The sequence below is a fragment of the Nicrophorus vespilloides genome, unplaced genomic scaffold (genome assembly GCF_001412225.1).
Source record: "Nicrophorus vespilloides isolate i.1.1-1 unplaced genomic scaffold, Nicve_v1.0, whole genome shotgun sequence".
NCBI lineage: Eukaryota > Metazoa > Arthropoda > Insecta > Coleoptera > Silphidae > Nicrophorus > Nicrophorus vespilloides.
In genome coordinates, this window is record NW_017096666.1 from 51,271 (window position 1) to 78,013 (window position 26,743).

General features: G+C 32.3%; 2 protein-coding genes across 2 annotated transcripts in view; both read left to right on the forward strand.

Annotated features, from left to right (window-relative positions):
- The window catches only part of LOC108557811 (patched domain-containing protein 3), a 37,613-nt gene extending 18,240 nt beyond the window's left edge, over positions 1–19,373 (forward strand). The window contains exons 2-12 of the mRNA XM_017914477.1: positions 9,005–9,275; positions 13,291–13,505; positions 14,980–15,158; positions 15,741–15,925; positions 15,978–16,136; positions 16,188–16,388; positions 16,452–16,583; positions 16,958–17,264; positions 17,320–17,539; positions 17,601–17,810; positions 17,876–19,373. Of these exons, the coding sequence (XP_017769966.1) occupies positions 9,005–9,275; positions 13,291–13,505; positions 14,980–15,158; positions 15,741–15,925; positions 15,978–16,136; positions 16,188–16,388; positions 16,452–16,583; positions 16,958–17,264; positions 17,320–17,539; positions 17,601–17,810; positions 17,876–18,952 (3,156 nt within the window). The 3' untranslated portion in view covers positions 18,953–19,373. The remainder of the gene's footprint in view (positions 1–9,004; positions 9,276–13,290; positions 13,506–14,979; positions 15,159–15,740; positions 15,926–15,977; positions 16,137–16,187; positions 16,389–16,451; positions 16,584–16,957; positions 17,265–17,319; positions 17,540–17,600; positions 17,811–17,875) is intronic.
- A 1,054-nt stretch (positions 19,374–20,427) lies between these two features.
- Positions 20,428–25,863, forward strand: LOC108557812 (superkiller viralicidic activity 2-like 2). The gene is made up of 11 exons (XM_017914479.1): positions 20,428–20,713; positions 20,826–20,930; positions 21,991–22,233; positions 22,317–22,806; positions 22,875–23,121; positions 23,181–23,291; positions 23,356–23,814; positions 23,939–24,111; positions 24,184–24,384; positions 24,495–25,136; positions 25,249–25,863. Exons 1-11 carry the CDS (start codon positions 20,622–20,624, stop codon positions 25,567–25,569), a joined length of 3,084 nt encoding a protein of 1,027 aa, XP_017769968.1. The 5' UTR covers positions 20,428–20,621; the 3' UTR covers positions 25,570–25,863.
- Positions 25,864–26,743: the final 880 nt, after the last annotated feature.

Sequence of the window (26,743 nt, forward strand, 5' to 3'; positions counted from 1 at the left end):
AAAAAAAAAAAAAAAAAAAAAATATATGTCAAATAAATTATTTATTACCAATAAAAATAATATTCAAACTAAAATATGAATTATAAATTAGAGCTTGAGAAACTCTGATACAAATACAGAGTTTTTCAACATTTTTCTTTGATTAAATAGAAAATCTATTTGAAAATTGGCTTTCCAATTTTTCATTCAATTCCAGTCCAATAAATATCTTATCACTAAGATTACCAATATAAAATTTACAATCCGAAATGTAAATTAAATGACATTTGACATAAATGACGTTTATGTCATAATTATGTCATTTATGTCAAATTAAAAAACTGTCAAATAAATTATTTATTACGAATTCTATTCCAAAATTTTACAGTAAGTCTTAAGAACTTTCAATTGAGGAAAACTGAAACATATGTTACTTGTTATTCATAATTTTTCTCTCTAATCAATGGGAATTTGCATAACGCATGTACCAGGATACATTGATTCCGTCAGCTCAAACATAAATGAATCTATTTCAGTCTGATTATAATACCGAACGTTTCATACACATTCTATTCGATTAGAAAGGCGTTCCGTGCTTTGGTGTACGTAAGAATAACGAAAAAAAAAATAAGAAAAATAAGGCAGAAACAGGTGGAAATAAAAATGATTGCACAGCGAAGGAGAGAAGAAAAAAAAATGAAATTGCAAGGTTCTTGTCTGTGATCCTTTTACTAACAACGTATGCTACGGCGCTCCATTTTCCTTTGTAAAATCAAATCAAAAAATCTTTCAGCATTCTTCATGTGTTATTTATTTATTTATTTATTTTATTATTGTTTTTTGTTTTGTGATAGAAATATTCTTTACCAAAAACGTTTCTCTTCGGACGAAATGTTACAAGGTGGACGTGTCGCACCAAAACAGTGAATTTGGACGTTGCGAAAATAGCATTTCATTAGTTCACAATTTAAGTATTCGTAATTAGTCATCTGCACGCCATCAAAATTTATTAATTATAGACTCACAATCATCTGCAAATTAAGCAATACGAATTTTTCTTACACATATCAACAGTTTTATGATGATTTTTTTTTTAATTTACAAACAAATATCGAATTTAATTATATGAATTTGTCGTCAGCTTTACAATTATTTATTATTAGCAAATTTAGACAAAATTACATAATTTGTCTTAATAATTTCAACTTTTTTATATCAAATATATTATTTATACTTTATATAATCAAAAGCTTAAAAAGTGTTGGAAATTTGGAAAACAATAAAGTAAAAATTTTCATTAATTTTTAGATAATTATGACTTCAATTTTTCTAATTAAAAATGTAATGTGAATTGAAACTTTCGTTATGATTTTTTTTGTAATTTCCAATAAACATTTTCTTCTTTTCATTAATAAAAACAAATTAACACGTCTATCGTTAAGCTACGTGGTTTTACAATAAATTCCATTGAATGAAACAACAAAATTATACTTATATTAAAGCTGTGAACATTCTAAATGAATGTGGAGCGAAAATCGTACATTTTCTTTCGTACTGTCAAAGCAAGCAATTAAAAAAATAATACAATAAAACAAACGTTCTTTATTACATTTCGCTTTGTTTAATTATTAACAATTACGTTCTAAACGCGAGTTTTCTTGACCTTGCACCGATTACACTTTCAGCCGAAACTTGTTCAGTTCTTTTCCCTTTTTATTATTTCCATCACTGAACAATCTCCTTTTTGCGACATAAACGTAATAAGGTCATTTTCGCATAAAAAATGTATCCAGAATATACAAAATGATTGTCTTTGTCCCTACTTCTTCGTTATTGTTAGTAACATTTATATAAATGTAGGTACGGTCACATGTTTAGGCTCGACGACTGTAAACGCACAAACTAATAATCATAACGTGTGGGAATGGTATTGCATGACTTTCTATTCGCCTTGTGCACACTCTGAATAAAATGCAGATCAGCTTAAGAATTTACAAAAAAATATAACGTGTAACTGGTTTTATTTGAATTAGAAGAATCTCATTATAAAAAAATCGTTGAAAGATTTTTCTTTAAAAATAAATTATTTGTCCTAAATAATATTAAAAAGTTCTTGATTCAACGAAATTTCTAATTAAAACAAATCGTCCTGGAAGCAGTTAATAAACGAAATTTGTAAGGTCGCGTTTGTGTAGGTCATGGGTCACCCCTCCCCTTGAATTCGACCCTGAATTCAATTTAATTCAACGTAATTTATTGGGGAAAGCAACTATAAAATTAGGATCATTACGTCGTCGTCGAGGTCTGAACCTCCGCATCCTTCTAAAACCGTTGTGTTTTGAATACAGCAGATAACAATTTCAATTAGCCTTACATTTGAGAATATCCAATGAGTTTGCATCAAATTTACATAACTTTCAATACGCATAATGATTCATTTAAAGGAAACAAAGTGCGTAATGATTCGAAACGGATTTCCAACTTATATAATGAAATATATGTGTAGTTGTTAGTAGAATAGGATTTCCTTAAAGCGTGTAATTAGTATAGAATAATATAATTATTGGTATTTATTGTTGGCATTTCTTTTGTTTGCTTCCTCGTTTATCTTATCAATCCGTTGACCATTCTGCAACTGCGCTGAATGAGATACTGAGGAACAGTTCAAGGCTTCGAACACAACGACCACAATTGTTGATCAGTGTACAAAAATAAAATAAGTATGTAATCTTAATCCAATTACAATTTCTCAATATAATAATTACTAGAAAACAAAACAAAAAACAAATAAATGATGCTTGACCTAATTTCGTAAAATTATTAAAATTGAACAAAAAAAAAACATAGTTTGTTTTCAAAGTTAGACATTTTTATGTGTTTGTACAACGACCCAAGTGTTATTCAACGGTAGAGTATTTGAACAGTATCTATCTTTGACACAAAGTGAGAGCTGTCATTTTGCGACCTAATAAAGAAAAATTAACGCGTTTCTACAGCGACCCAATAGAATATTTCAATTTTGACAGCTGTCATTTTTGATTTGTTGAAAAGTTAACGGGTGTCAAATTTAGAGTTACAACTCATAGATTTGTACAGTGATCCAATTGCAAAGAATATTTCACCTGTGACACAAGGTGACAGCTGTCATTTTTGATCTCTTAAAAATGTGACGCTTCAATATACGAATTGTTGTTTGTTTTTGAAAGTGACACTCTTATATGCGTTTGTAATTGTACCGCAAAACAATTACAAAAACTATTTCACTTTTGATACAAGTTGACAGCTTCCATTTTTGATTCGTTGAAAACTTGGCGGATCTCAAATTTAGAGTTGCAACCCATATATTTGTACAGCGATCCAATTGCAAAGAATATTTCACCTTTGATACAAGGTGACAGCTGTCATTTTTGATCTGTTAAGAATGTAACTTTGACACTTTTGACACAAGTTAACAGCTGTTATCTTTTATTTGTCGAAAACTTGATGGATCTCAAATTTAGAGTTGCAGCCCATAGATTTGTACTGCGACCCATTTGCAAAGAATATTTCACCTGTGACACAAGGTGACAGCTGTCATTTTTGATCTCTTAAAAATGTGACGCTTCAATATACGAATTGTTGTTTGTTTTTGAAAGTGACACTCTTATATGCGTTTGTAATTGTACAGCAACACAATTACAAAGAATATTTCACCTTTGACACAAGGTGATAGCTGTCATTTTTGATCTGTTAAGAATATTACTTTGACACTTTTGACACAAGTTGACAGCTGTCATTTTTTATTTGTCGAAAACTTGACGGGTCTCAAATTTGGGTTGCAACCTATAGATTTGTACAGCAACCCAATTGCAAAGAATATTTCACATGTGACACAAGGTGACAGCTGTCATTTTTGATCTGTTAAGAATATAACTTTGACACTTTTGACAGAAGGTGACAGCTGTCATTTTTGATCTGTTAAAAATGTGAAGCTTGAATACACAAAATGTAGTTTGTTTTAAATTTTACATCCTTCTATGCCTTTGACAGCAGTCATTTTTGATCTGTCAAAACATTAACGCTTCTCAATTCATTGCTTGAGAAACGCTGGTTTATATGCATTGGTTTGTTTCTATGTATGTTATATTTTTGTAATGTTATACTAACCCAGATCGTGTATAAAAAAACTTTTACTAAATACTCACGTACGTTAGACTTTTTCAATAGACGTAAGATGTTAAGTAACGTGGATATTTCGTATTCAAAACAGAGTTCACAATTATTCCTGTAGGCAGACTCAATGTCGTACATCAAAAGAAAACCAAATTTCACAACGCATTTTTTTTTGTCATTGACTTATTCTCTAGTCTATTACTTCTGAGTCCAAAAGTTTACATTTATATAATACTTAAGTACAGTAAGGTTCCTAAATTAACTATGATTCGTTCTAAATTTATGTTAACTTAAGCTTGTTTCGTTTAGCATCTAGCACAGCAATTTAAGCGCTAAACGAGGTTTTACTCTATAATAAATTGCAAAATTAACTTATTGGATATCAAAAAACTATTGATAATGATTAGATTCGTGTATTTTTTTGCGCAACGGAAATCCCCGAAAGTGAAATGCGCAATAATTCATCGTCTTTCGGCTCGAGGCGGTAACATCAAGAATTATGCAAGAAGTATAGCAGACTATATAACCTCGCATATATTTTGTCATAATTCCTCTCTTCGCATAATTGGACAAACAATTATTAACACCTAATTACAAGTAATTCTATAGATTTCTTCATTGTCTTTCCACGCAGATTATCATACAATCCGACTCGAGGAAATCCATACGATCGAAGTCTATTTTCTTTTGTTTCCTAGTAAAGTGAATTGGAACTGTTTCGTAACACTAAAAATTGCAGCGCTGTTGCACGCACTTCACTACATAAGTTTTTCCTCGAGAATTATATAAAAAAAAACTCCTTCTATTTGGTTTATTTTTATATAATAGTGACATTTCGATGTTACTATTCTGTGCCAAGGTTTTTTTTTCTATAGTTATTTACATATATTCTTTTGCTGTTTTATTTGTTGTCGTCGTTTTTTTTTATATTTTGCTCCTAATTCAACGTGCTTTTCCTTTCACGTTTTCGCATCGGAGATCAGAATTTAAATCGATTATCGTACGCTTCTCGTTCGTAAAAGAAAGGATTCTTTTTGAACTGTGAAATGTTTAATTAAGTAAACTGTTCCACTTTTGTTTTTATTTATTCACCGAAAGCAAAAGTATAGAATATAATGTTTCAAATATATAAGTTGCGCCCTTGACACAAGACATCAATGTTTAATTTGCGCCCCAATTCCCTGAAAAAAACAATGTTACCTTAGATATTAGCGCCCCTAAGATTGAGGCTCTGTATTCTGTCAATGAAAGAGGCATTGGCATTCACCAATATTTATATTTAAAAATTCTTGGGAAATTTGAAGCTAAATTTTCGCGTTTTGAAAATAACTTAATTTAATAGAAAAATGAAGGATTTATCACAAGAAGAAAAAGGACAAAAAAAGCAGTAAATATTAAAGTTGCAATAAAAAAAAAAGGAATAGATACGTACAGACCACAAATATACGTCAAAGAGAACATTTCAAAATTATGACGATAGATGGCGTATCTTAAGTAAAGTTAAGCAAAGCGTGTTTGGAATAGTACTTAATAAGGTGATTGGTACCATTATTATAATAGAATGATACTTTTACATAGTAAAGTATGTAAAGAAAGTTAAGCAAAGGGAGTAAATGATTGTACTTGAATGGGTGATTAGTACTATTTGTCTAATAAAGTTGACAATAAGTTGAGAACGAAAATAACTTTTAATGTAATTTTTCTGGAATTCTGAGGGTACATTTTTTTCTTATAATTAGCATACATCAATGATTTGGATAACATATTTTAGTAGAAAAAAATGATGGTTCGCGCAATCGTGTAATGGAAACAAAAGGAAAGTACGTGTTTTTCCTTTTTTTTTCTATCGATTCTCACTCTGCATTGGACTTCCTGCATTGATAGACGACGCGCGCCTTCGATCCAGTATGCATGCAATATCAAAACAAAACAAAAAGTGGGGAAAATAATTACCGTGTTTTGCTAATTGCATAATACTTTCTTTTAACATACAGACGCCCATCACAGTCCGAACGAAAAGAAGAGAGAATGCTAAAAAAAATGATAGATAATAACGAGACAATTACATAATTAGTATTAATAATGATACGCGTAGTATATACAGTTCAGAAAGACTCGAGCTTTCTCGAATCATCAACCATCAATAAAGACTTTCGTTCTTTCGTTCAGGATCAAGAGAAATTACGAGAAAACGTACAATATTTAAGATTTATTTACTTTATGTTTGAACTCTCTTAATTCTAATGCAATAATATCTCGCATAGTACGGATAATCGCAAAAAGTGGCTTTTATTTTCTTCAATTAAAATTTAGTTTCTTTTCAAATTTTTAAAGAAAACTATATAGTAAATCTGTACTCATAGAAGCTGTATTTATTGAAATTTTCAAACCGGATTATATGAAATCCGTACTGATCGAAACTGTATTATTGTCATTACAATATTTTGAGAACTTGCAATGGATTGTGTAATGTGGATTAGGAAAATTATATCACTTTCTTTCCCATGTGTGTAGAATTATAATATGGTAATAAGTTCCGGTCTCTGGTGTAATCGAGGCGGACAGAAGCGGGGAATTAGTTTAGGTGTAAATAATGAAGTCGGAGTGAATTAACTGATGGAGCATAAATAATCATTGATTTAAGTGTAATTACGCTGTTTCCGTTCCGACGTTAATTAATAACGCAATAACTTTTCAATTGTATTATTCATGGGTGATTTGTATATAGATTTACGTATTATCTAAGCATGGATTTAGCACAAGAAGGAAATAACATCAGCAACAATTATTATCTTTATATGAAGTCAATCAATTATCAATTGATGAGACAAATAACAATCAAATATTAAAATTACAATAACATAAAAGAAGCAGAACGTTTCAAAATCATGACGATAGATGGCGTACTTTATGTGTTGTATTAGTTGCTTAGTAAAGTTAAGCAATAGTACTTGAAAGGGTGATTGATAACATTAATCTAATAAAATGTTTCATTAATATGTTAAAGTACGTACAAATTATAAAAGGAGTCCAAAATCAATTAATAACAAAATATTTAGAAATCTAAATCATTTCGAAACTAAGCTGGAACAGACACATAACTGAAGTATATTTTGCTATCAATTAAAGATATGTACAGACTTCAAAAATAAATTTCAGAAAAAATGTAAAAAGTCATGACAATAGATGGCGTACATTAAGTGTTGAATAAGCTAAGTAAAGTTAAGTAAAGTATTTGGAATAATTCTTGATTGGTAACATTAATCAAATAGAATGATACTTTAGTCAATAAAGTACGTACAAACCATGAAAATACATGAATTAAGGAGTCTAAAATAAATTAATAATAAAATTTAAATAATTTGTAGACTACGCTGGAACAGATACATGAGAAATGTATATATTGTCATCAATTAAAGATATGTACAGAATTCAACAATAATTATATAAGAAAATGTAAAAAAAATATAAGAAATTATGAAATTTAAGCAAAAAATTCAATCGATAAAATAAAACAAATAATAATAAAACATTCAAATTGCAATAAAAAAAAACTAATATATGTATAGAGATCACAGAAAAATCATGACGATAGATGGCGTGTAAGCCACTTAGTAAAGTTAAGCAAAGCGTGTTTGAAATAGTACTTGAAAAGGTGATTGGTATCATTAATTTAATAGAATGATACTTTGTTATGATAAACAAGGTACAAATAATAAAAATGGATCAATTGATATATTAATAATATTCAAAAATCAAAATAATTTATAAATTAAGATAAATTTTACCATCAATTAAAGATACGTAAAGACCTCGAACAAACTCATAGAAAATTTAAAAATCGAGACAATAGATGGCGCACATCAAGTACTTATTGTATTACTGCTTAAGAAAGTTAAGTTGAAAATCCGATATGAAAGGTCGTTGGATAAACCCGAAAAGGGGTAGAAATAGGGCCAAAGAGATTTATATCAATAATAAATTGATATAAATCCCTTTGTTATATAAAAAAAAAGAAAGTTAAGCAAAGGGAGTAAATGATTGTTCTTGAATGGGTGATTAGTACTATTTGTCTAATAAAGATATACAAACTTAAATAATCAATCAAAAATATTTACTAATAACTAATTTTATCAGTAACTTTTTACGTTAAGTATTTAATCATTTGATTGAAAAAGTTGTAATTTGTATATAAAACAAAGACATTAAAATAAATTGGTATAATAATAATGTAATAAATTTGTTGAATTGGATAAAAAAAAACGATTTAGGGTCAAGAGAACTTTGGAAAGTTGCATATTTGTAATAATTTATGTAATAGTATAATAACAACAACAACGAACAAAAATTGTTAAATGTAAATTGTTGACTGTGACGATTCGGATGTGATTCAGATTTAGACTCTTTCATTTTGTTGATGAGATTGGTTTAGAGGAAACGTTTTTCCCGTGATTTAATTTATTTAAATTGAAAATGCCAGTGGTCCATTTGCGCTGATCAGTGCAAATGGTCGGGGTGTCACACATGAAGACATATATGCACGGGCTATGATTGAATGATGGGCCTATATATATAATTCGTCTCATCACATCGTGTCCCGTACTAACACTAACACACTTGATCCATTACACAAAACACACATACCCCGACGCTCCATTATGCAATCAAAAGGATGAATGAACCAGGGTCTTCATCATCATCATCATAATCAAATCCACCACGTCTTTTCTCTCTATGCTAAATGCGTGTGTGTGTGTATATGGTTTTTGAACTTGAAAATGAAATACCCACGTCCAGTCGCATGCAACCGATATAAATTCCTGGTATATTAAGAATGTTCATGTGTATAAAACGGTTATTTTTCTCTTTGCAGATGGGTATTAAATGTATAGACGCGATGCTGAACAGAGCCTTCTTCCGGTTGGGCCTCATCGTCGGACGGCATCCGGGATACTTCCTCATCGTGCCGCTCCTCCTCACCATGTTCTTCGTCACCGGCTTTCAGAGGGTCAAGTACAACATCGACCCAGAGTACCTCTTCAGTCCGGTCAACGGCGAAGGAAAATTAGAGAGATCCGTTGCCGAATCCTACTTCAAAGTTAACTACAGCAGTCGCTTCAACGTTGCCAGAATCACAAGAGCAGGTCAGTTTTTATATCAACAGATTAACTTAATACTTCTTAATTCATATTTCTTACATAAATTATTGACATTTTTAATAATTTACACTTTTTATAATTACTTATTAATCCAAAGACATCATTTTCCAAAATGAGACTTAAGACTTTTTATAATTACTTGTTAGTTCATATTTCTTAATTTTTTCCTTGTATTATATAATTTTTCAATGAACTTTCAATAGTTTCAATATAAATGTGTGTAAAAGAATCATATAATATTTTTTTTACTAATTAAAGTATAAACTAATATACTAATTAGATTATTTAAAATATTAATTACTTTTTGTAAAGTACGTATTTTCTTGGAATATAAAATTTGTTTTTGAAGACATTTTTCAAAACGAAACCAATAGAAAAAATGTGCTTTATCATCTGAAAACAATGATTTTTTTTTTTCAAACTCTATAGGGGTTCAAGAATCCCATCAACAAGTGAGTTTTTCGTAGATAAATCATCTTTTCTTTAACGAAGACAATCTATTTCTTTTCAGTATCGAACACATATATTACCCTTTTTTATCGAACATTTAAGATTATAACGTCTGAAAGAGATTTATCGTTTCGTAATTTAGTTTTAGTTTAAAGAATGTATATTATATAAAATTTTATTTGATCAAAGAATATGAAATTTGTATAGAAATTTATAGTTTTCAACATTTTACAATCATTATTTCATAATTTAGTCTTTTTTAAAGAAATTTTCATTTATTCAATGATATTGTTCAAGTTTATAACTTTTTTCTTTATAAATTTGTTTAAAGTTTAATTTAGTTTTATAAAATTGTATTTCATCAAAAAAATGTGAAATTTGTATACAAATTTATAGTTTTCAAGATCATTTTTCATAATTTAGTCTTTCTTAAAGAAATTTTCAATTATTCAATAATATTCTTCAAGTTTATAATTTTTTCTTTATAAATTTGTTTAAAGTTTAATTTAGTTTTATAAAATTGTATTTTATGAAAAAAATATGAAATTTGAATAGAAATGTATAGTTTTCAAGATTTTACAATCATCATTTCATAATTTAGTCTTTCTTAAAGAAATTTTCATTTATTTAATGATATTCTTCAAGTTTATATTTTTTTTCTTTATAAATTTGTTTAATGTTTAATAGTTTTATAAAATTGTATTTTATCGAAAAAAAATGAAATTTTAATAGAAATTTATAGTTTTCAAGATTTTACAATATATTATTTCATAATTTAGTCTTTCTTAAAGAAATTTTCATTTATTCAATAATAATCTTCAAGTTTATATTTTTTTCTTTATAAATTTGTTTAATGTTTAATTTAGTTTAATAAAATTGTATTTTATCAAAAATATATGAAATTTTAATAGAAATTTATAGTTTTCAAGATTTTATAATCATCATTTCACAATTTAGTCTTTTTTGAAGAAATTTTTATTTATTCAATAATATTCTTCAAGTTTATAATTTTTTCTTTATAAATTTGTTTAAAGTTTAATTTAGTTTTATAAAATTGTATTTTATGAAAAAAATATGAAATTTGAATAGAAATGTATAGTTTTCAAGATTTTACAATCATCATTTTATAATTTAGTCTTTCTTAAATAATTATTCAATGATATTCTTCAAGTTTATAATTTTTTCTTTATAAATTTGTTTAATATTTAATTTAGTTTTATAAAATTTTATTTTATAAAAAAAATATTAAATTTTAATACAAATTTATAGTTTTCAAGATTTTACAATCATCATTTCATAATTTAGTCTTTCTTAAAGAAATATTCATTTATACAATGATATTCTTCTAGTTTATATTTTTTTCTTTATACATTTGTTTAATGTCTAATTTAGTTTTATAAAATTGTATTTTATCAAAAAAAATATGAAATTTTAATAGAAATTTATAGTTTTCAAAATTTTACAATCATCATTTCATAATTTAGTCTTTCTTAAAGAAATTTTCATTTATTCAATTATATTCTTCAAATTTATAATTTAGTTTTATAAAATTTTATTTGATCAAAAAAAATTGTGAATTTACCGTTATAAATGTTTCACTTATTCAATGACATTTTTCAAGTTTATTTACAGATTTAATTAAGAAATACGATTTGAATACAAATTTAAACAGTTATCAAGGTCGTAGGAAATTCGCGATTAACTTAATTGGCAATGACTTGAGGATCTGTCAGAATACTCGACTCTCTGCGTGGGTTTATAACGTTGAAGTGCGTCTTGTGGTGTCTTTCACCAAGGAAGATGAATGATGCGTCCTTCGCTACAAACTTAATTATTATCGTCCATACAGACTGTAACAGTTATGCAAATGTCCGCGCTCCGCACGCCAATAGAAATAATTAAAATGCAATAATGCGTGTGTACCGTAATACCAATTTTTCTTTTCTTATTTTGTATAGTGTAGACCTGAAGACACACATTCAGTGCGTTCCAGTTTTTTTTATTTTCTATATTTATGCTAATTCAGCCTCTTAACTGTCGCACTTATGCATTCGTATGAGAGAAGCAGGTTTTGCATGCTTCTTCCACCAATTAAAGTTACTGGTGAAATTGGCTTCGTGCAGATTTTACAATTATGCCTTTAGTTCAATGTGTGTCAATCCCAAAACCAGCTGTTCTTAACAGATGCACCAATATTTTTACAGTTTTATTCAATGAAAACTATACACAATTTCTTACTTTTATTACAATATATTTCAATATTATCGAGATATTAAGATTTTTGTTTTCAGGAATATTTTTGCAATTTTTTTTTACATTTTTTTAGTAAACTGTAAAACTTTTGTCATATTAACTTATACACTTGACGGCATGAAATAAAGTTAAGTAAATCTCGAGAAATTAATTTAATAAACAAAATATTAGAATTTCATATTATATAATTTTGCATAACAAAGTTTAAATAATTACGCAACTTTTAATATATTTATAGTTATGGAATATCTAGTATTATCGAGATATTAAGATTTTTGTTTTCAGGAATATTTTTGTAATTTTTTTTACATTTTTTTAGTAAACTATAAAACTTTTGTCATATTAACTTACACACCTAATTTTGTAACTAATAATATAAAAAAACGGCATGAAATAAAGTTAAGTAAATCTCGAGAAATAAATTTAATAAACAAAATATTAGAATTTATTTTGTGATTATTTTTTAAATTTTTAAGTAAATTATCAAACTTTTCATATTGTGTCTTTTTGCATAACAAAGTTTAAATAATTACGCAATTTTTAATATATTTATAGTTATGGAATATCTAGTATTTATCGAGATATTAAGATTTCTGTTTTCACTAATATTTTTATAATTTTTTTTTCACATTTTTTTAGTAAACTATAAAACTTTTGTCATTTTAACTTACACACCTAATTTTGCAACTATTCATATAAAAAAAGGGCATGAAATAAAGTTAAGTAAATCTAAAATTAAGTAAATTAGAATTTGTTTTGTGCAGACATTTTTTTAAATTTTAAGTAAATTATCAAACTTTTCATATTATATCTTTTTGAATAACAAAGTTTAAATAATTACGCAACTTTTAATATATTTATAGTTATGTAATATCTAGTATTTATCGAGATATTAAGATTTTTATTTTCAGGAATATTTTTGTAATTTTTTTTGTAGAATTTTTAAGTAAACTATAAAATTATTAAACTTTTTACATTTTGTCTGTTAGCATATCAAAGAATAAATAATTACGCAACTTTTAATATATTTCTAGTTATGGAATATCTAGTATTTATCGAGATATTAAGATTTTTGTTGTCAAGAATATTTTTTGTATTTTTTTTACAATTTTTAAGTAAACTATAAAACTATCAAACTTTTTATATTTTGTCTTTTTACATAACAAAGTGTAAATAATTACGCAACATTTACTATATTCTAACTTATGGATTGTCAAATAATTATTGAGTTATTAAGACTTTTCGGTTATATTATTTTTTTTTAATTAACAAATTATTTTTCATATTTCTTTTTCAGGACGTTTTGGAAGAGTAATTGTGACAGCAAAAGATGGTATTGAAAACATCTTGCGACAAGAGGTGTGGCAGGAACTGCGCATCCTGGACGACATGATACAAAATACTACTGTCCTCTACGACGACGATTATTTCACCTACAAAGATATCTGCGCCAAATGGAACAACGAATGCTTTCAGAACGACATTCTTAATCTGGACCGAATCTTGGATGATGTAAGTAACATTTCCATTCATTATTTTATAATTATATAACATCAATACTTGTAGATTTAAATTTGCATTTCACATCCTGATTTTTGTCAATTTTTTTGTTACTTTTTAAATTTATTGTTTATAACTATAAATGCTAAAACTAATGATGTTAATTGTAAAAAGTCTTCGTGAAATGGATAGTTATTAACAGTAAACCACTTTTCCGCTCTTCTTTGCACTAAATTATTTCTAATGGATATCGAATCGCCGTTGCCCAACTACCAGAAGTCATAGTTTTCTTTCGATGCGCGTTTTACCAACCACATACACGCAATTGCATAACCGGAGTTACGAGATATTACATTATATTAATACGAGCTTACACTGCACAGTTTTAAACGGCGAACACAGAACCAACGTTCGAAACGCGAGGCGAGAAACGTTACGTAAATCCATCATCGATAATTGTTGTTGGAGTGAAACTGTTAACTTCTTCCGCATCGTAATATGCATTCATATTCAAATAATTCAATATTATTTCAAATGCTTACATAACAGCTCTTGATAGAAATTGAGAAATATAAGAAGTAAAGTAAGAGTTGATGAAATCTTATAATTATTGTTGTTAATTTCGTTTATTCACATTGAAACTAAAATCAATGTTAACATTGAATCTTATTAACACTGATTATGGTTGTCGAGATTTTCACTATGTCGAGATTTCAAATGTCGGGAATTTGATTGTTATATAATTATTTATTAGTTCAAATTGAGTTAAAAATGAACAATCAATATTGATTATGTAAGATGTAAAGTAAGAGTTGATAAAATCTGTGTATGTGTTTCACGTGTAATATCGTCAGGATACTTAAGTGCGTCTGAATAAGAACGAAGTACTTTGCAATCCTTATACATTTTGCAAAGTAGTTCCGACGTGCCGCAATGTTTTTGGCTGCACAACATTCTGCACTGTATTTATTGCTTACTTCCTTCTTCGGAAGTATCGACGAGGTTGCCGGTGGGTGTCGGAAAGGAAGGATAATTTTATGCGAACTGCGTGTGCATAACATTTCCAATATGGAAGCACAAACTTCTGCAAACTGTAAAATAAGGTAAAGAAAGAATTTTCGATGAAAGTGGAACACGGTGAATTACTTGAAAGAAATCGTCCTGAAACTTATTTATAGATACAAATTTATATCATTTATGCTGAAATTCTTAAACTTCTTGCATTATATGAAATAATGATTATGATCAATGTTCCAGTCTGATTCCTTTTCGATGCATACTTATTAAATTTATTTCTTTGGTGGAAAGGTGCGTGATTCTGCGATTTCAATGATGAGAATAATCCTTCTTTATAAGGTCAAATCTCTTCGCTTTCACGTGAGGTCATAGTGGCATGCTTTCTCGGCCATTGTGTGTGTTCGTGCATATTTGCACATTCTATCTCAAGAATTATTATTAATTAAAAACAAATCATTGATGTTTGCAGGTCGAATCTGGAAACTTGAATCTAACGTTTCCATTGATGTTCAATCCGGTCACCTGGGACGCCCACGCTTTTCCGGTCTTCTTCGGCGGCACCACAGTAAGAGATGGCATCATCATCAGCGTACCATCAGTGCAACTGGTTTACTTCGCCAATGCGGACAGCAAGAAGTACGATAAAAGGTAAGGAAGGATTGAGCAAATTGCTGCGAATCAATGTGTAGTAATCAGTCAAGGACGGTGGTTTTCCAAAGGAGACTCACACACTCACTAAGTGTTGCGCCAAAGGCATTTCACTTGCTAATGGGCCAACAATCCAAAATTGCGATTGTTCGACACCGTGCTGCACATACCAAACGACGGAACAACAAAGCAATTGTTCAATTTATTTAATTCGTTTAGCTGAAGACCTACGAACGCATTTTCCATTGATGCAATCGAAACTCTATGCAATGTGTCTTCTTTATCAGAAGATGTGCTACATAGCACTAGATAATTGTCATATTTTTTCATGTTTGTTCTTGCAACGGCATTCCTTACGCGCAAAACGACACCACGCTCCAAGAATTGTGAAAGTAAAACGCTATGAAAACGTTTGTTTTATTCGCAATTTTCTTGACAATTTTACTTTTATTATAATACACATATTCTTTGAACACTTTCTACGTAACATCTCATCAAACTATTTTGTTAAATCATCTAGTTTAATTGACAATATCCAAGAGTTAACACCGAATCAATTAATTAATTTAATGTTCTTTGCAGAGGTGCTGCATGGGAAGACATGTTTTTGGATAGAGTCGGAGATGCGCAGGATAACGGATTGTTTAAGCACATCAGGATCGCAAGATTCGCCTCCAGGACTCTCGACAAGGAGTTGGAGAAGAATACGAATTCGGTGATACCATACTTCACCTCGACTTTCCTCATTATGGCTATATTCTCCATAGGTAAGTTAAGTTTACTGGAGTCATAAATTTGTATTAATTGTATTTGTTTAAGTGACCTGCATGATGACGGATTGGGTCAGATCGAAACCGTGGTTGGGACTTTTGGGAAATTTGAGTGCTTCAATGGCGACGCTTTCGGCCTTCGGTCTGTGCATCTACATGGGCATAGATTTCATCGGCATTAATCTGGCTGCTCCTTTCTTGATGATCGGTACGTTCTCTTGTGGAATTTAGATTATGTTATTTCTAATTGGAATCTTAGGTATCGGTATTGATGACACTTTCGTAATGCTCGCCGCTTGGCGAAGGACGTCCATCAAGTTGAGCGTTCCAGAAAGGATGGCCCACATGCTTAGCGAAGCGGCCGTCTCGATCACCATCACCTCCATCACGGATATGGTCAGCTTCTTCATCGGAATCTTCAGTCCGTTTCCTTCCGTCACCATATTCTGCATATATTCAGGTAACGAAGAAGTCGTAGAATTAACCTTAATCGATGTATACTAACATTTTTCTTTGGTTTTAGGTGTCGCAACTTTATTCACCTTCGTCTGGCACCTGACATTCTTCACAGCGTGCGTTGCGATCTCCGGATATTGCGAGCAGAAGAACTTGCACTCCGTGGTCTGCATCAAAGTCCAGCCAGTGTCTAAATCTAGTAAGTTTCTAATTTCCAAAGCGTTATGATCGATTTACATCACACCTACCGACTGCATAACGTGAACTCGAAAGCGTTCGTCCCACGGGCAAATTCGGCTTATTTACGCGATTACGCAACTCGTTGTATAATAATTTGTGCGGATCGGAAAAAAAAAGGGGGAACTCCTCGCCGCCGAAGCGTTCGTTGTGTGTATTCGATTGCGTCGCGTTGTTTGCGGAAGAAGCGAAATATTGTTCACTTTCATTCCGCCGTCCTTGGGACGTTACATCACACGGAGAAAGTTCGCTCTGATCTCGTGACACATCACTATTATCGATGCATTTTATTTTTTTTTGGGAGGGTTTTTCTTTATTAATTAATTTGCTTTACAGAAAATAGATCTTGGTTGTACAGGGTGATGTGCAGCGGAGGCGTCGATCCGGACGACATCAACAACCCCGAGGACAACAAGGAGCACGCGATGATGGCCTTCTTCCGCGATTACTTTGCCAAATTCCTGAACAACTCCTTCGTGAAAGTCGTCGTCATCTTGGTCTTCGGCGCTTACCTTCTCGGCGCCGGCTACGGCATCACCCAGATCGAAGAGGGATTAGAAAGGAGAAAGGTTGCGAAATCCGACTCGTACGCCATCGAGTTCTTCGACAGGGAAGACGATTATTTCCGAGAGTTTCCCTACAGGTAAACAACAAACAAAATTATTCAATAATCATCTCATAACTTTACTTTCTTCCAGGGTGCAAGTTATTATTAGCGGAGAACACAACTACTCTGATCCGTACGTCCAATGGCAAGTGGAGAACCTAACGCAAACCTTCGAAAACACCTCGTACGTCTCGAGTACTTTATACACGGAATCCTGGCTGAGGAGTTTCGTGCAATACGCGGATAGAAACGCTGATTATCTCAACATTTCCACTTCAGACGAAGACAGCTTTATTTCGGCCCTTAAAGAAGTAAAATAATTATACTTAAATAGCACTTCAAATCTAAACAAATCTTTGTTTTTTTTTTCAGTATTGGCTAAACGACGGTAGTCCATTCTCTTTGGACGTTAAATTCAACGACGACGGTACCAGAATTGTCGGGATGAGATTCTTGATACAAGCTGTGAACATCTCCGGTACCGAACACGAAAAGGAAATGGTGCGAGCATTGAGAAGAATCTGCGCGGAATCTTCACTCAACGCTACAGTTTTCCATCCATACTTCGTTTTCTTTGATCAAGTACGATTTATCAATTAGATTTTAACATAATTGATTACTAAACATATGTTTTTTTTTCTTTTCAGTTCGAATTGGTGCGACCCATGTCTTTGCAGAACATGGTTATAGGAGCTATAGTCATGATGATAATCTCGTTCCTCTTCATACCGAACGTTCTCTGCTCGCTGTGGGTGGCATTCAGTATAATATCTATAGAAACCGGAGTTATTGGCTACATGGCTTTGTGGCACGTCAATCTCGATTCGATATCGATGATTAACTTGATCATGTGTATAGGATTCAGCGTTGATTTCACTGCGCACATCTGCTACGCTTACATGTCTTCAACAGCGAAAAGACCAGATGAGAGAGTCCGCGAAAGCCTTTACGCTCTCGGATTGCCGATTTTCCAGGGAGCTGTCAGCACAATCTTGGGAATGGTGGCTTTGCTCTTAGCCGACAATTACATCTTTTTGGTCTTCTTCAAGATGGTGTTCCTAGTGGTGTTCTGCGGAGCCATGCACGGTCTCTTCTTACTACCTGTGCTGTTATCGCTCTTCGGGCCAGGATCTTGCACGAATTGGGACGAAGAGGAGAACGTTAAGATGTCGGCTATAGAGAAGTCTTTACCACATCCTTACTGCATTCCGCATCCTCAATTCACTCTGAACTCGAGCATTCAGAACACGTACATGGGGTTCGACAAGAACAAGAAACCGTTTAAAGGTTACGACATCGATAAAGATTTGGGATTGGGAACATCCGAAGAGAATTCAAGCGAGTCCGGTTCGAACAATTCGAAGGAGAAGCAGAGTTTGGAGGACGAAATGACTGAAAGAAAGTATAAAGAGAGGTGGAGGAGGAGCAGCGCTTCCGATTATCCCAGAAGCGAATTCCATGCTTCTCAAGTCTTGGACATCTATGGTAACGAATCCGAACGCGACTGGTTTAGGAAGAAGGAAAGGTTCGAGGAGAACAAACGACGATTCAACGATCAACCTAAAGTTGTCATCGAATCCTCCAGAAGCATGGATAACAAGAGGCACAGGAGACGGTACACTCCACCCGAGCACAGCTACAACAGGAATCGCGAACTGACGAGATCCTCTTCGCATCACAACCTTCAGCAGCCGAGGTATATACAGGAGCTGAGGTTTCCCTAGTGCATTCAGAGTGCCTTAAGAGAAAATAATATTTATTTTAACATAACTGACATTTTCTACTAAAGTCAGGTACTTAAAAAGAAAACAAAGAAAGCCTACTCCTCGTGTGTTAAAATAAATGTGATATCGATTTAATTATTATATTTTTGTTTTTTGGTGAAAGTTGAGTGTCTTGTCCAGAAAGGGATATTATCCACGATAGATGTTTGTGCCCTTTGCCCACCTTCATTAGCTATACTTATTTGTTTTCTGGAAGATATTTCTATACATAATAATGTAAATATGTTGTTTTTTTTTACGATTGACTGAAAAGCATCCCTCTTTTGTGCATACGTTAGTTTAATGCAATAATTTTAGATAGCACCCATTCAAGATTATTGCTCAAATATTATTATTAGATATGTATTTTTTTTTTGTTGTGTGCGCGTGTGTGTTTTATTTTATATATTCTTTTGTACAGAATTTAGTTAATAAGTCAGAACATATTTTAGTAAAAGATTATAAATATTTTATATATACATATATAGAAATATATATTTATATATATATACATTTAGTAACACATTATATTTTTATAGTATTATTAGTGTCTTAATAAAATGCCAAAATTATTTTAAAACTTACTTTTATTAAAAAGTTATATAATCTCCCAATTAAATTAATTAAACCGGACATTATATTTAAAATTTAAAAATTCTTTAATGTAAGTTTGGTTGCATAAATATTTTTGTTCTGGTAAAGATATATCGATTTCAATAAAAAGAAGTCAAAATTAAATTTTTTAACAAATGAACATGTGTAAAAATATAATTGCAAAGTAAAAATAATTAAAACTAAGTAAATATTTCAGACCAGGAAGTTTGTAATGGTTTATTTATTTTTTTGAACAGTGCTATGAAGTATTATGTATTTTTTTTTTTTTTTAATTTTAAGAGATTTATATCAATTTATTTATTGATATAAATCTCTCCGGCCCTATTTCTACCCCTTTCGGGTTTAACAGCCACCACAAATTTTTGTTGATTTTCGGAATTGAACCAACGACCTTTCGTATCAGATTTTTGTGATACAGGCGACCATAGCCACACGGCTACGGCCGCCCTCAAGTATTATGTAATTAAATTAATTATTGTTTTAAATAAAATTGTTAATTAAAATTGAGGCAACCAGTATAACATCTGAAATTGAATATGCCGCCAATGGGATCTTTGCTTTCTCCTATAAGACTTGTCAGCATTCCTGGTGATTCCTGGTTGAATCTTACAAGAAGTAGTACCTTGTGCTAACTGTGAATAAATCGTTACAATAGTGCCGCTTTCCTACAATTAGATAAATACAATGTTTAGGTAAGCTTTAGATCAAGTTAAATCTTTCAATACTTGTGTTACAGTCTAATAGGAAAATCCATCTAACAATAATATAATACATAGTTTTTTTGAAACTAAGAATCCTCCGGCATGTTGGTACGCCTGTTTGTCGTTATTTCCCCTCGGCGAGCGGGAAAACTTTCTCTCCCCCTCGTCTCTCGTCCAGAACAGGGAACCTTGTAATCGCGTGGTCGAGGATGCGAATTATTCCAAAAACTGAGTATTCCTATTTTGCTGTGAGACAACGATTCTGCTGAGAATTTTCCAATTGGGTACGTGCAATAGGTAACTGAGACGAGAAGATGTCGAAGGCGATAGACGATCTGTTCGATTGCTTCGAGGATTCGGGGGACGGCAAGGAGGCCGCATCCGGTACGGACGAACTATCAAAAAGGTAAAGTTTACATAACCTAGAAATATTTTTTGGCATGCAATTATCCGTTTCGTTTCGTTACATTTTTTATTCGTTAATTGATTGTTATTCTAAGGTTTGGTTTTGCTCTCAGGGTATCTCAGGTTGATATCAAAGGTGTGAAGAGGGATCATGGAGAGGCGGAGGAGAAGGCAGTCAAGAAGATTCGCGTCGAGGACGTCGACGTCGAGGACATTGAGTAAGTCAATTGTTTATGCCGCATTACTATTATGATTATTAATGATACACAAGAGATTGCAATCAATTAACCTCAATTAGTTCGAACATCCTATTTCGTCGTCGCCATACCAGAAGGGGGGAAAAATGGGATGGCAACAAAAAATAAATAAATAATAGACTCAGCGAACCAATGATAATGTAAAATTATCCACTATTTACATTAATCAAATCTTTGTTTTAAATTGAGATTAATTTTCGTGCTAAGCAAATGAAAAAAAAATGCTGATTCTCTTGAAGCGTGGTTTCATTTGTTTATGTTTATTTGATTTCCTGCCATTAAGATTACATTTAGTAGTCCCACTTGACTATCGCAGATTTTCAATTCTCACATTACTCATATGCAACAAACAATCGTAGATGTTAAACAGAAAGCTGAGCATTTCAATTAACAAGTAAATAAATAAGAAAATTAAACAATGTAATTATTATATTTATTATATTACATAAATAATTATTAAACTATATTATTCAAATAATACATGAATTAGTAAATATTGTCTAGACATGGCAGAATATAAAGATCATGTTTTGGGGAAAGTTTCTAAGCAAATTCTTCAGTCAAGTATCAAATTTTAGCCGGTTTGTTTCAAAATAAATGAGCTTTTAAGGTTCTATTGATCACTCGACAACCGGAATTTAATCATCTTTTAAACTGGTACATTGTTAAAAGAAATTGCAAGATTTGTCAATGCTTTCTTAAACCAGTTTCTTACTATATAAATTTATATATATTTTTTTAATATGATATTCTCATTTATTTATGTAGTTTCATAAAACAATATTTTTCAAATGTCAGGTTTTATTTTACTTGTTTTGATGAACTCAATAATCTAATTGGATCAAATTATATAATATTTATTTAGTATATTAAATAACTTGTTTATATAATTGAAATCTGAAACATTTCATTTTTGTTTATAGTTTTTATGATTTCATGAAACTGTAGTTAAATGATTACAATATTAAGTATCAAATATCTTAGAATGATAGTTTCATGTTTTATTTATGTTTGTTTATAGTTTTGATGAATTCAAGAATCGAGTTGTGGTTCATATAATTGAGTCACTGGATTCTTGCACACATGAAGTGGCATTTCCACCAGGACAAATATACACACCCTTGCAGCCGAGCAGAGGAGAACCAGCGAAGAAGTATCAATTTCAATTGGATCCTTTCCAGAAGGAATCGATCCTCTGTGTAGATAACAACCAATCGGTGTTGGTGTCGGCTCACACTTCCGCCGGAAAAACAGTCGTAGCTGAGTAAGTAATATCCTAATAAACAAACAAACAAAGATTGTATTATTACTTTACGTTGTTGATATTAAATTACTTATTATTGTTAGATATGCTATCGCCACCTCCCTGAAGAACAAGCAGCGCGTAATCTACACGACTCCTATAAAAGCGCTGTCGAATCAGAAGTATCGTGAGTTCTACGAAGAGTTCAAAGATGTGGGTCTGGTGACCGGAGACGTTACAATCAATCCGACAGCGTCGTGCCTTATTATGACCACCGAGATCTTGAGGAACATGCTGTATCGAGGCTCGGAGATCATGAGGGAAGTCGGTTGGGTCATCTTCGATGAAATCCATTACATGCGTGACAAGGAGAGAGGTGTCGTCTGGGAGGAAACGTTGATCCTGCTCCCACACAACGTGCACTTCGTGTTCTTATCTGCGACTATACCGAATGCCAGACAGTTTGCTGAATGGGTTTCGCATCTGCATCAACAACCTTGTCACGTTGTCTACACAGACTACAGACCGACGCCTCTTCAGCACTTCGTTTTCCCCTGCGGCGGTTCGGGAATTCACATGGTCGTAGACGAAAATGTAAATAAGCAGTAACATTAATTGATTATTATTTGAAATAATAACTTGTTTTGTTTTTCTATTTGTAGGGAGTGTTTAAAGAGGATAGCTTCAACGCGGCGATGGCTCTGCTACAAAATTCTGGCGATGCTGCAAAGGGAGATCAAATCGGAAGGAAAGGTGGCATAGCTAATAAAGATGCCACGCAAACAGATATCTTCAAAATCGTGAAGATGATTATGGATAGGAATTTCGCGCCAGTCATAGTGTTCAGTTTCAGTAAAAAAGATTGCGAACGTTATGCTACTCAAATGACTAAATTGGATTTCAACACGAGTAAGAAATTCATTAATAAAACAATAATAATTTTATAATATTAATCTTTAATTTTGTAGCTGCTGAAAAGCAATTGGTTGATGAAGTTTTCAGTAACGCCATGGATGTTTTGAACGATGACGACAAACGGTTACCACAAGTTGAAAATCTTTTACCTTTACTCAGACGAGGTAATGCATTTTTTCAATTAATTTGATTTATTATTTTATACTAAAAAATTTTTTTTTGCTTCAGGAATTGGTATACATCATGGCGGTTTGTTACCGATCTTGAAGGAAACCATTGAAATCCTTTTCGGCGAAGGCTTGATTAAAGCTCTTTTCGCAACTGAAACATTCGCCATGGGTTTAAACATGCCTGCTCGCACGGTTCTATTCACGGGAATTCGCAAGTACGATGGAAAAGATTACCGTTGGGTGTCTTCGGGAGAGTACATCCAAATGTCTGGGCGTGCAGGACGTCGTGGGCTTGATGACAAGGGTATTGTTATAATGATGGTGGACGAGAAGGTGCCACCATCAACTGGAAAGGAAATCGTCAAGGGTCTTCCTGATGCCATCAACTCCGCCTTTCATTTGACCTACAACATGGTTTTAAATCTTCTGCGCGTTGAAGAAATCAATCCTGAATATATGCTGGAGAGGTCGTTTTACCAATTTCAAAATCAAACATCTATACCACAGCTCTATGAAAGTAAGATTTTTTTTCTGTAGATGAGATTTTTTTTATGTTTACTTGTAAAATGTATTTCAGTAAAGAAACATTCGTTTCAATATCTATTTCTAAGATATTCTATTCATCAAGTATTCAATTTTAGATTTTACCAAGTGTTTGAGTGATTACGATAACGCGCACGTCGAGAACGAGTCTGAAGTGGAGTCTTACTACAACATCAGGCAAGAGTTGGATGCGTTAGGTGTACAATTTAGAAAGTACATCACGTCGCCAAAATATTTAATTCCGTTCCTACAGCCAGGACGTTTGATTAAGGTATGTCTCTTAACAATATTGTAATAATTTCGTTCAAATAGTAAATTGTTATTTGCTTTAATTTTTCAACAGATAAAATCCGAGAATGATGAATACGATTGGGGTGCGATTATAAACTTTAAAAAAGTGTCCGAGACTGGAGGTAGGAAGAAGGCTAATCCGGCAGTTGAAGGTACCAAATTACAAGTTGATTTATTGCTTCACGTTGCCTGCGATGATAATAACAAGGACCTTTTCGGCTCTGCCATACCGAAACCCTGTCCACCGAATCAGGTAATATGCAGTGTTTAAATTTTTTTTGAAGGTCACAATTTCGCAAATTTCACCACTCTTTGTGAATGCACAAAATGTCCGTTACCTTTTTTTTTTTTGTTTGTTTGCAGACCGGCGAGACTGAGGTTATTGCTGTTGCCGCCACTTTAATAACTCACATTTCCTCTGTCAGACTTTGCTGCCCCAGCGATCTGCGCACAAAAGACGCCCGAAAAGGCATGTACAAAGCTATAAGAGAGGTGAAGAAAAGGTTCCCTAAAGGACCACCTCTTTTGAATCCCGTTAAAGACATGAAGATCATGGACAACGAGTTCGGTGATATCGTGAAGAAAATCGAACTGCTTGAGAAAAGAATGTACGAGCATTCGCTGCATAAAAGCACTACGCTCGAAACAGAATATCCAAAGTATGAAAAGAAAATCGAATATCGTGATGCTCTCAGCGATGCTAAGCAGAAGCTGCTGAGCGCCAAATCTGTACTGCAGTTGGATGAGCTTAAATGCAGAAAACGTGTTTTGAGACGGTTGGGCTACTGCACTAATAGCGATGTCATCGAGCTTAAAGGACGTGTGGCCTGTGAACTCAGCAGCGCTGATGAACTTTTGCTTACTGAAATGATATTCAACGGAATATTTGGCGCCCTTACTCCACCTCAAATTTGCTCTATCTTGAGTTGCTTTGTTTTCGACGAGAAGAGTAATGAGCCTGCCAAACTTATTGACGAACTGTCGGGTCCTTTGAGGCAGATGCAGGTAAATGTTTCCTTTTATTCATCTATTTTCTAAAATTTGTGTATTATTTTAAAAACTTGTATTTATAATTATCTTTTTTAAATGTTTTAACATTACTTATGTTTCTTAATAGGATATTGCAAGGAGGATAGCAAAGATTTCGACCGAAGCTCGATTGGAGATAGATGAAGAGGCTTACGTTGATAGGTTCAAGCCATTCTTGATGGACGTCGTGTACGCGTGGTGCAATGGTTCGAGTTTCAGCGATCTGTGCAGAATGACGGAGATCTTCGAAGGGTCGATAATCCGTTGCATGCGACGCCTGGAGGAGCTGCTCAGGCAAATGGTTCAAGCCTCCAAGACGATTGGCAACACCGAGCTGGAAGACAAGTTCAATATGGGTATCAAATTGATCAAAAGGGACATTATTTTCGCGTCGAGTCTTTACTTGTAAGAAAACCATTTTACAGAGCCATATTTTGTCCCAACAACCTTTCCCAGAACAGCCCCCGGACCCTACTTTGTTTCGTAGCATTCTATTATTGTTGCCCTTTAGTACCTGTACTTTTCCATGAACATTGCCCCCCACCAAACCGCACACCTTTCCCTGCCACATCCCCCCTCTTCTAGGATAGCAAATATTAGTTTTTACTCTTATGTATATAATCCGGGTGCAGCATCGTCAGTGTACATCCTACAGTTAACGGGAGTAGATCTCCTCTGTGCTCCTGGTTTTTGGTATATATTTTTTTCTAAATCTATAATTTTTTTTTTCATTATTATTATTTTTTTTTTGTAATTTGAATAAACAAATTAAAAATTTTGGCTTGTTCGGTTTGTGTTGTGTTTCAAACATCGATTTGGCTTAGTTCAATTCATAGTACGGATCGAACTCGCCGGAATTTTTCTTTTCGTTTTTCTATTACTTTTTTAATCAGTAGCATACATTTACAGCTATTTCTTTGTAATTTCTAATTTTATTTTGTTTCTTTTTTTTTCTATTTTGTTTGTTTTCATTAAGTCAGTGTTTTGTATGATTTCCTATAAAGTGAGAAAAATAAGAGTTTAACGCGGCCCGCGAATTCAATTTGTTGCTGCACTATTTTTAGTCTTCTGTGTAGTACGGACTGAACTCGCGCAGCACGTTAAATACGATCGTCTGTAGGTATTTATTTTGTTGAATTTGTACTTGAATTTTTTTTTTGTTTCGTTTAAATAATTTATTGTCTTTGGTGATCTAGCCGTGTGATTGCTTTTGATATTTATACGGTTAGTTCATCAATACGATAAGTTATCTGATTTTTCTACCTGCATCTGGGATGCGGCTTAAATATATTGTGTGTCTAGTTGGGCGATTATTGTTAAGGAACTATTGGTGTGATGTGTGTTGTTTGGAATCATATCACAGCCATTAGTTACTTCACAATGGTTGCAGCTGAAAACTTCATCCAGAGGAGGGAGGGAAACGAAGAACCGAAGAATTTGCGGTGCGTCGCTCGGATGTTTTGGTCTTGGTCACATGTACTTCGATAATTGTGACTAGATCAAACATTCGTGTGAAGCATTTTCCGCTCGTCTCAACGTGGGATTTCATCATCGTCTCATTATACAACAACCATCGATTTCTA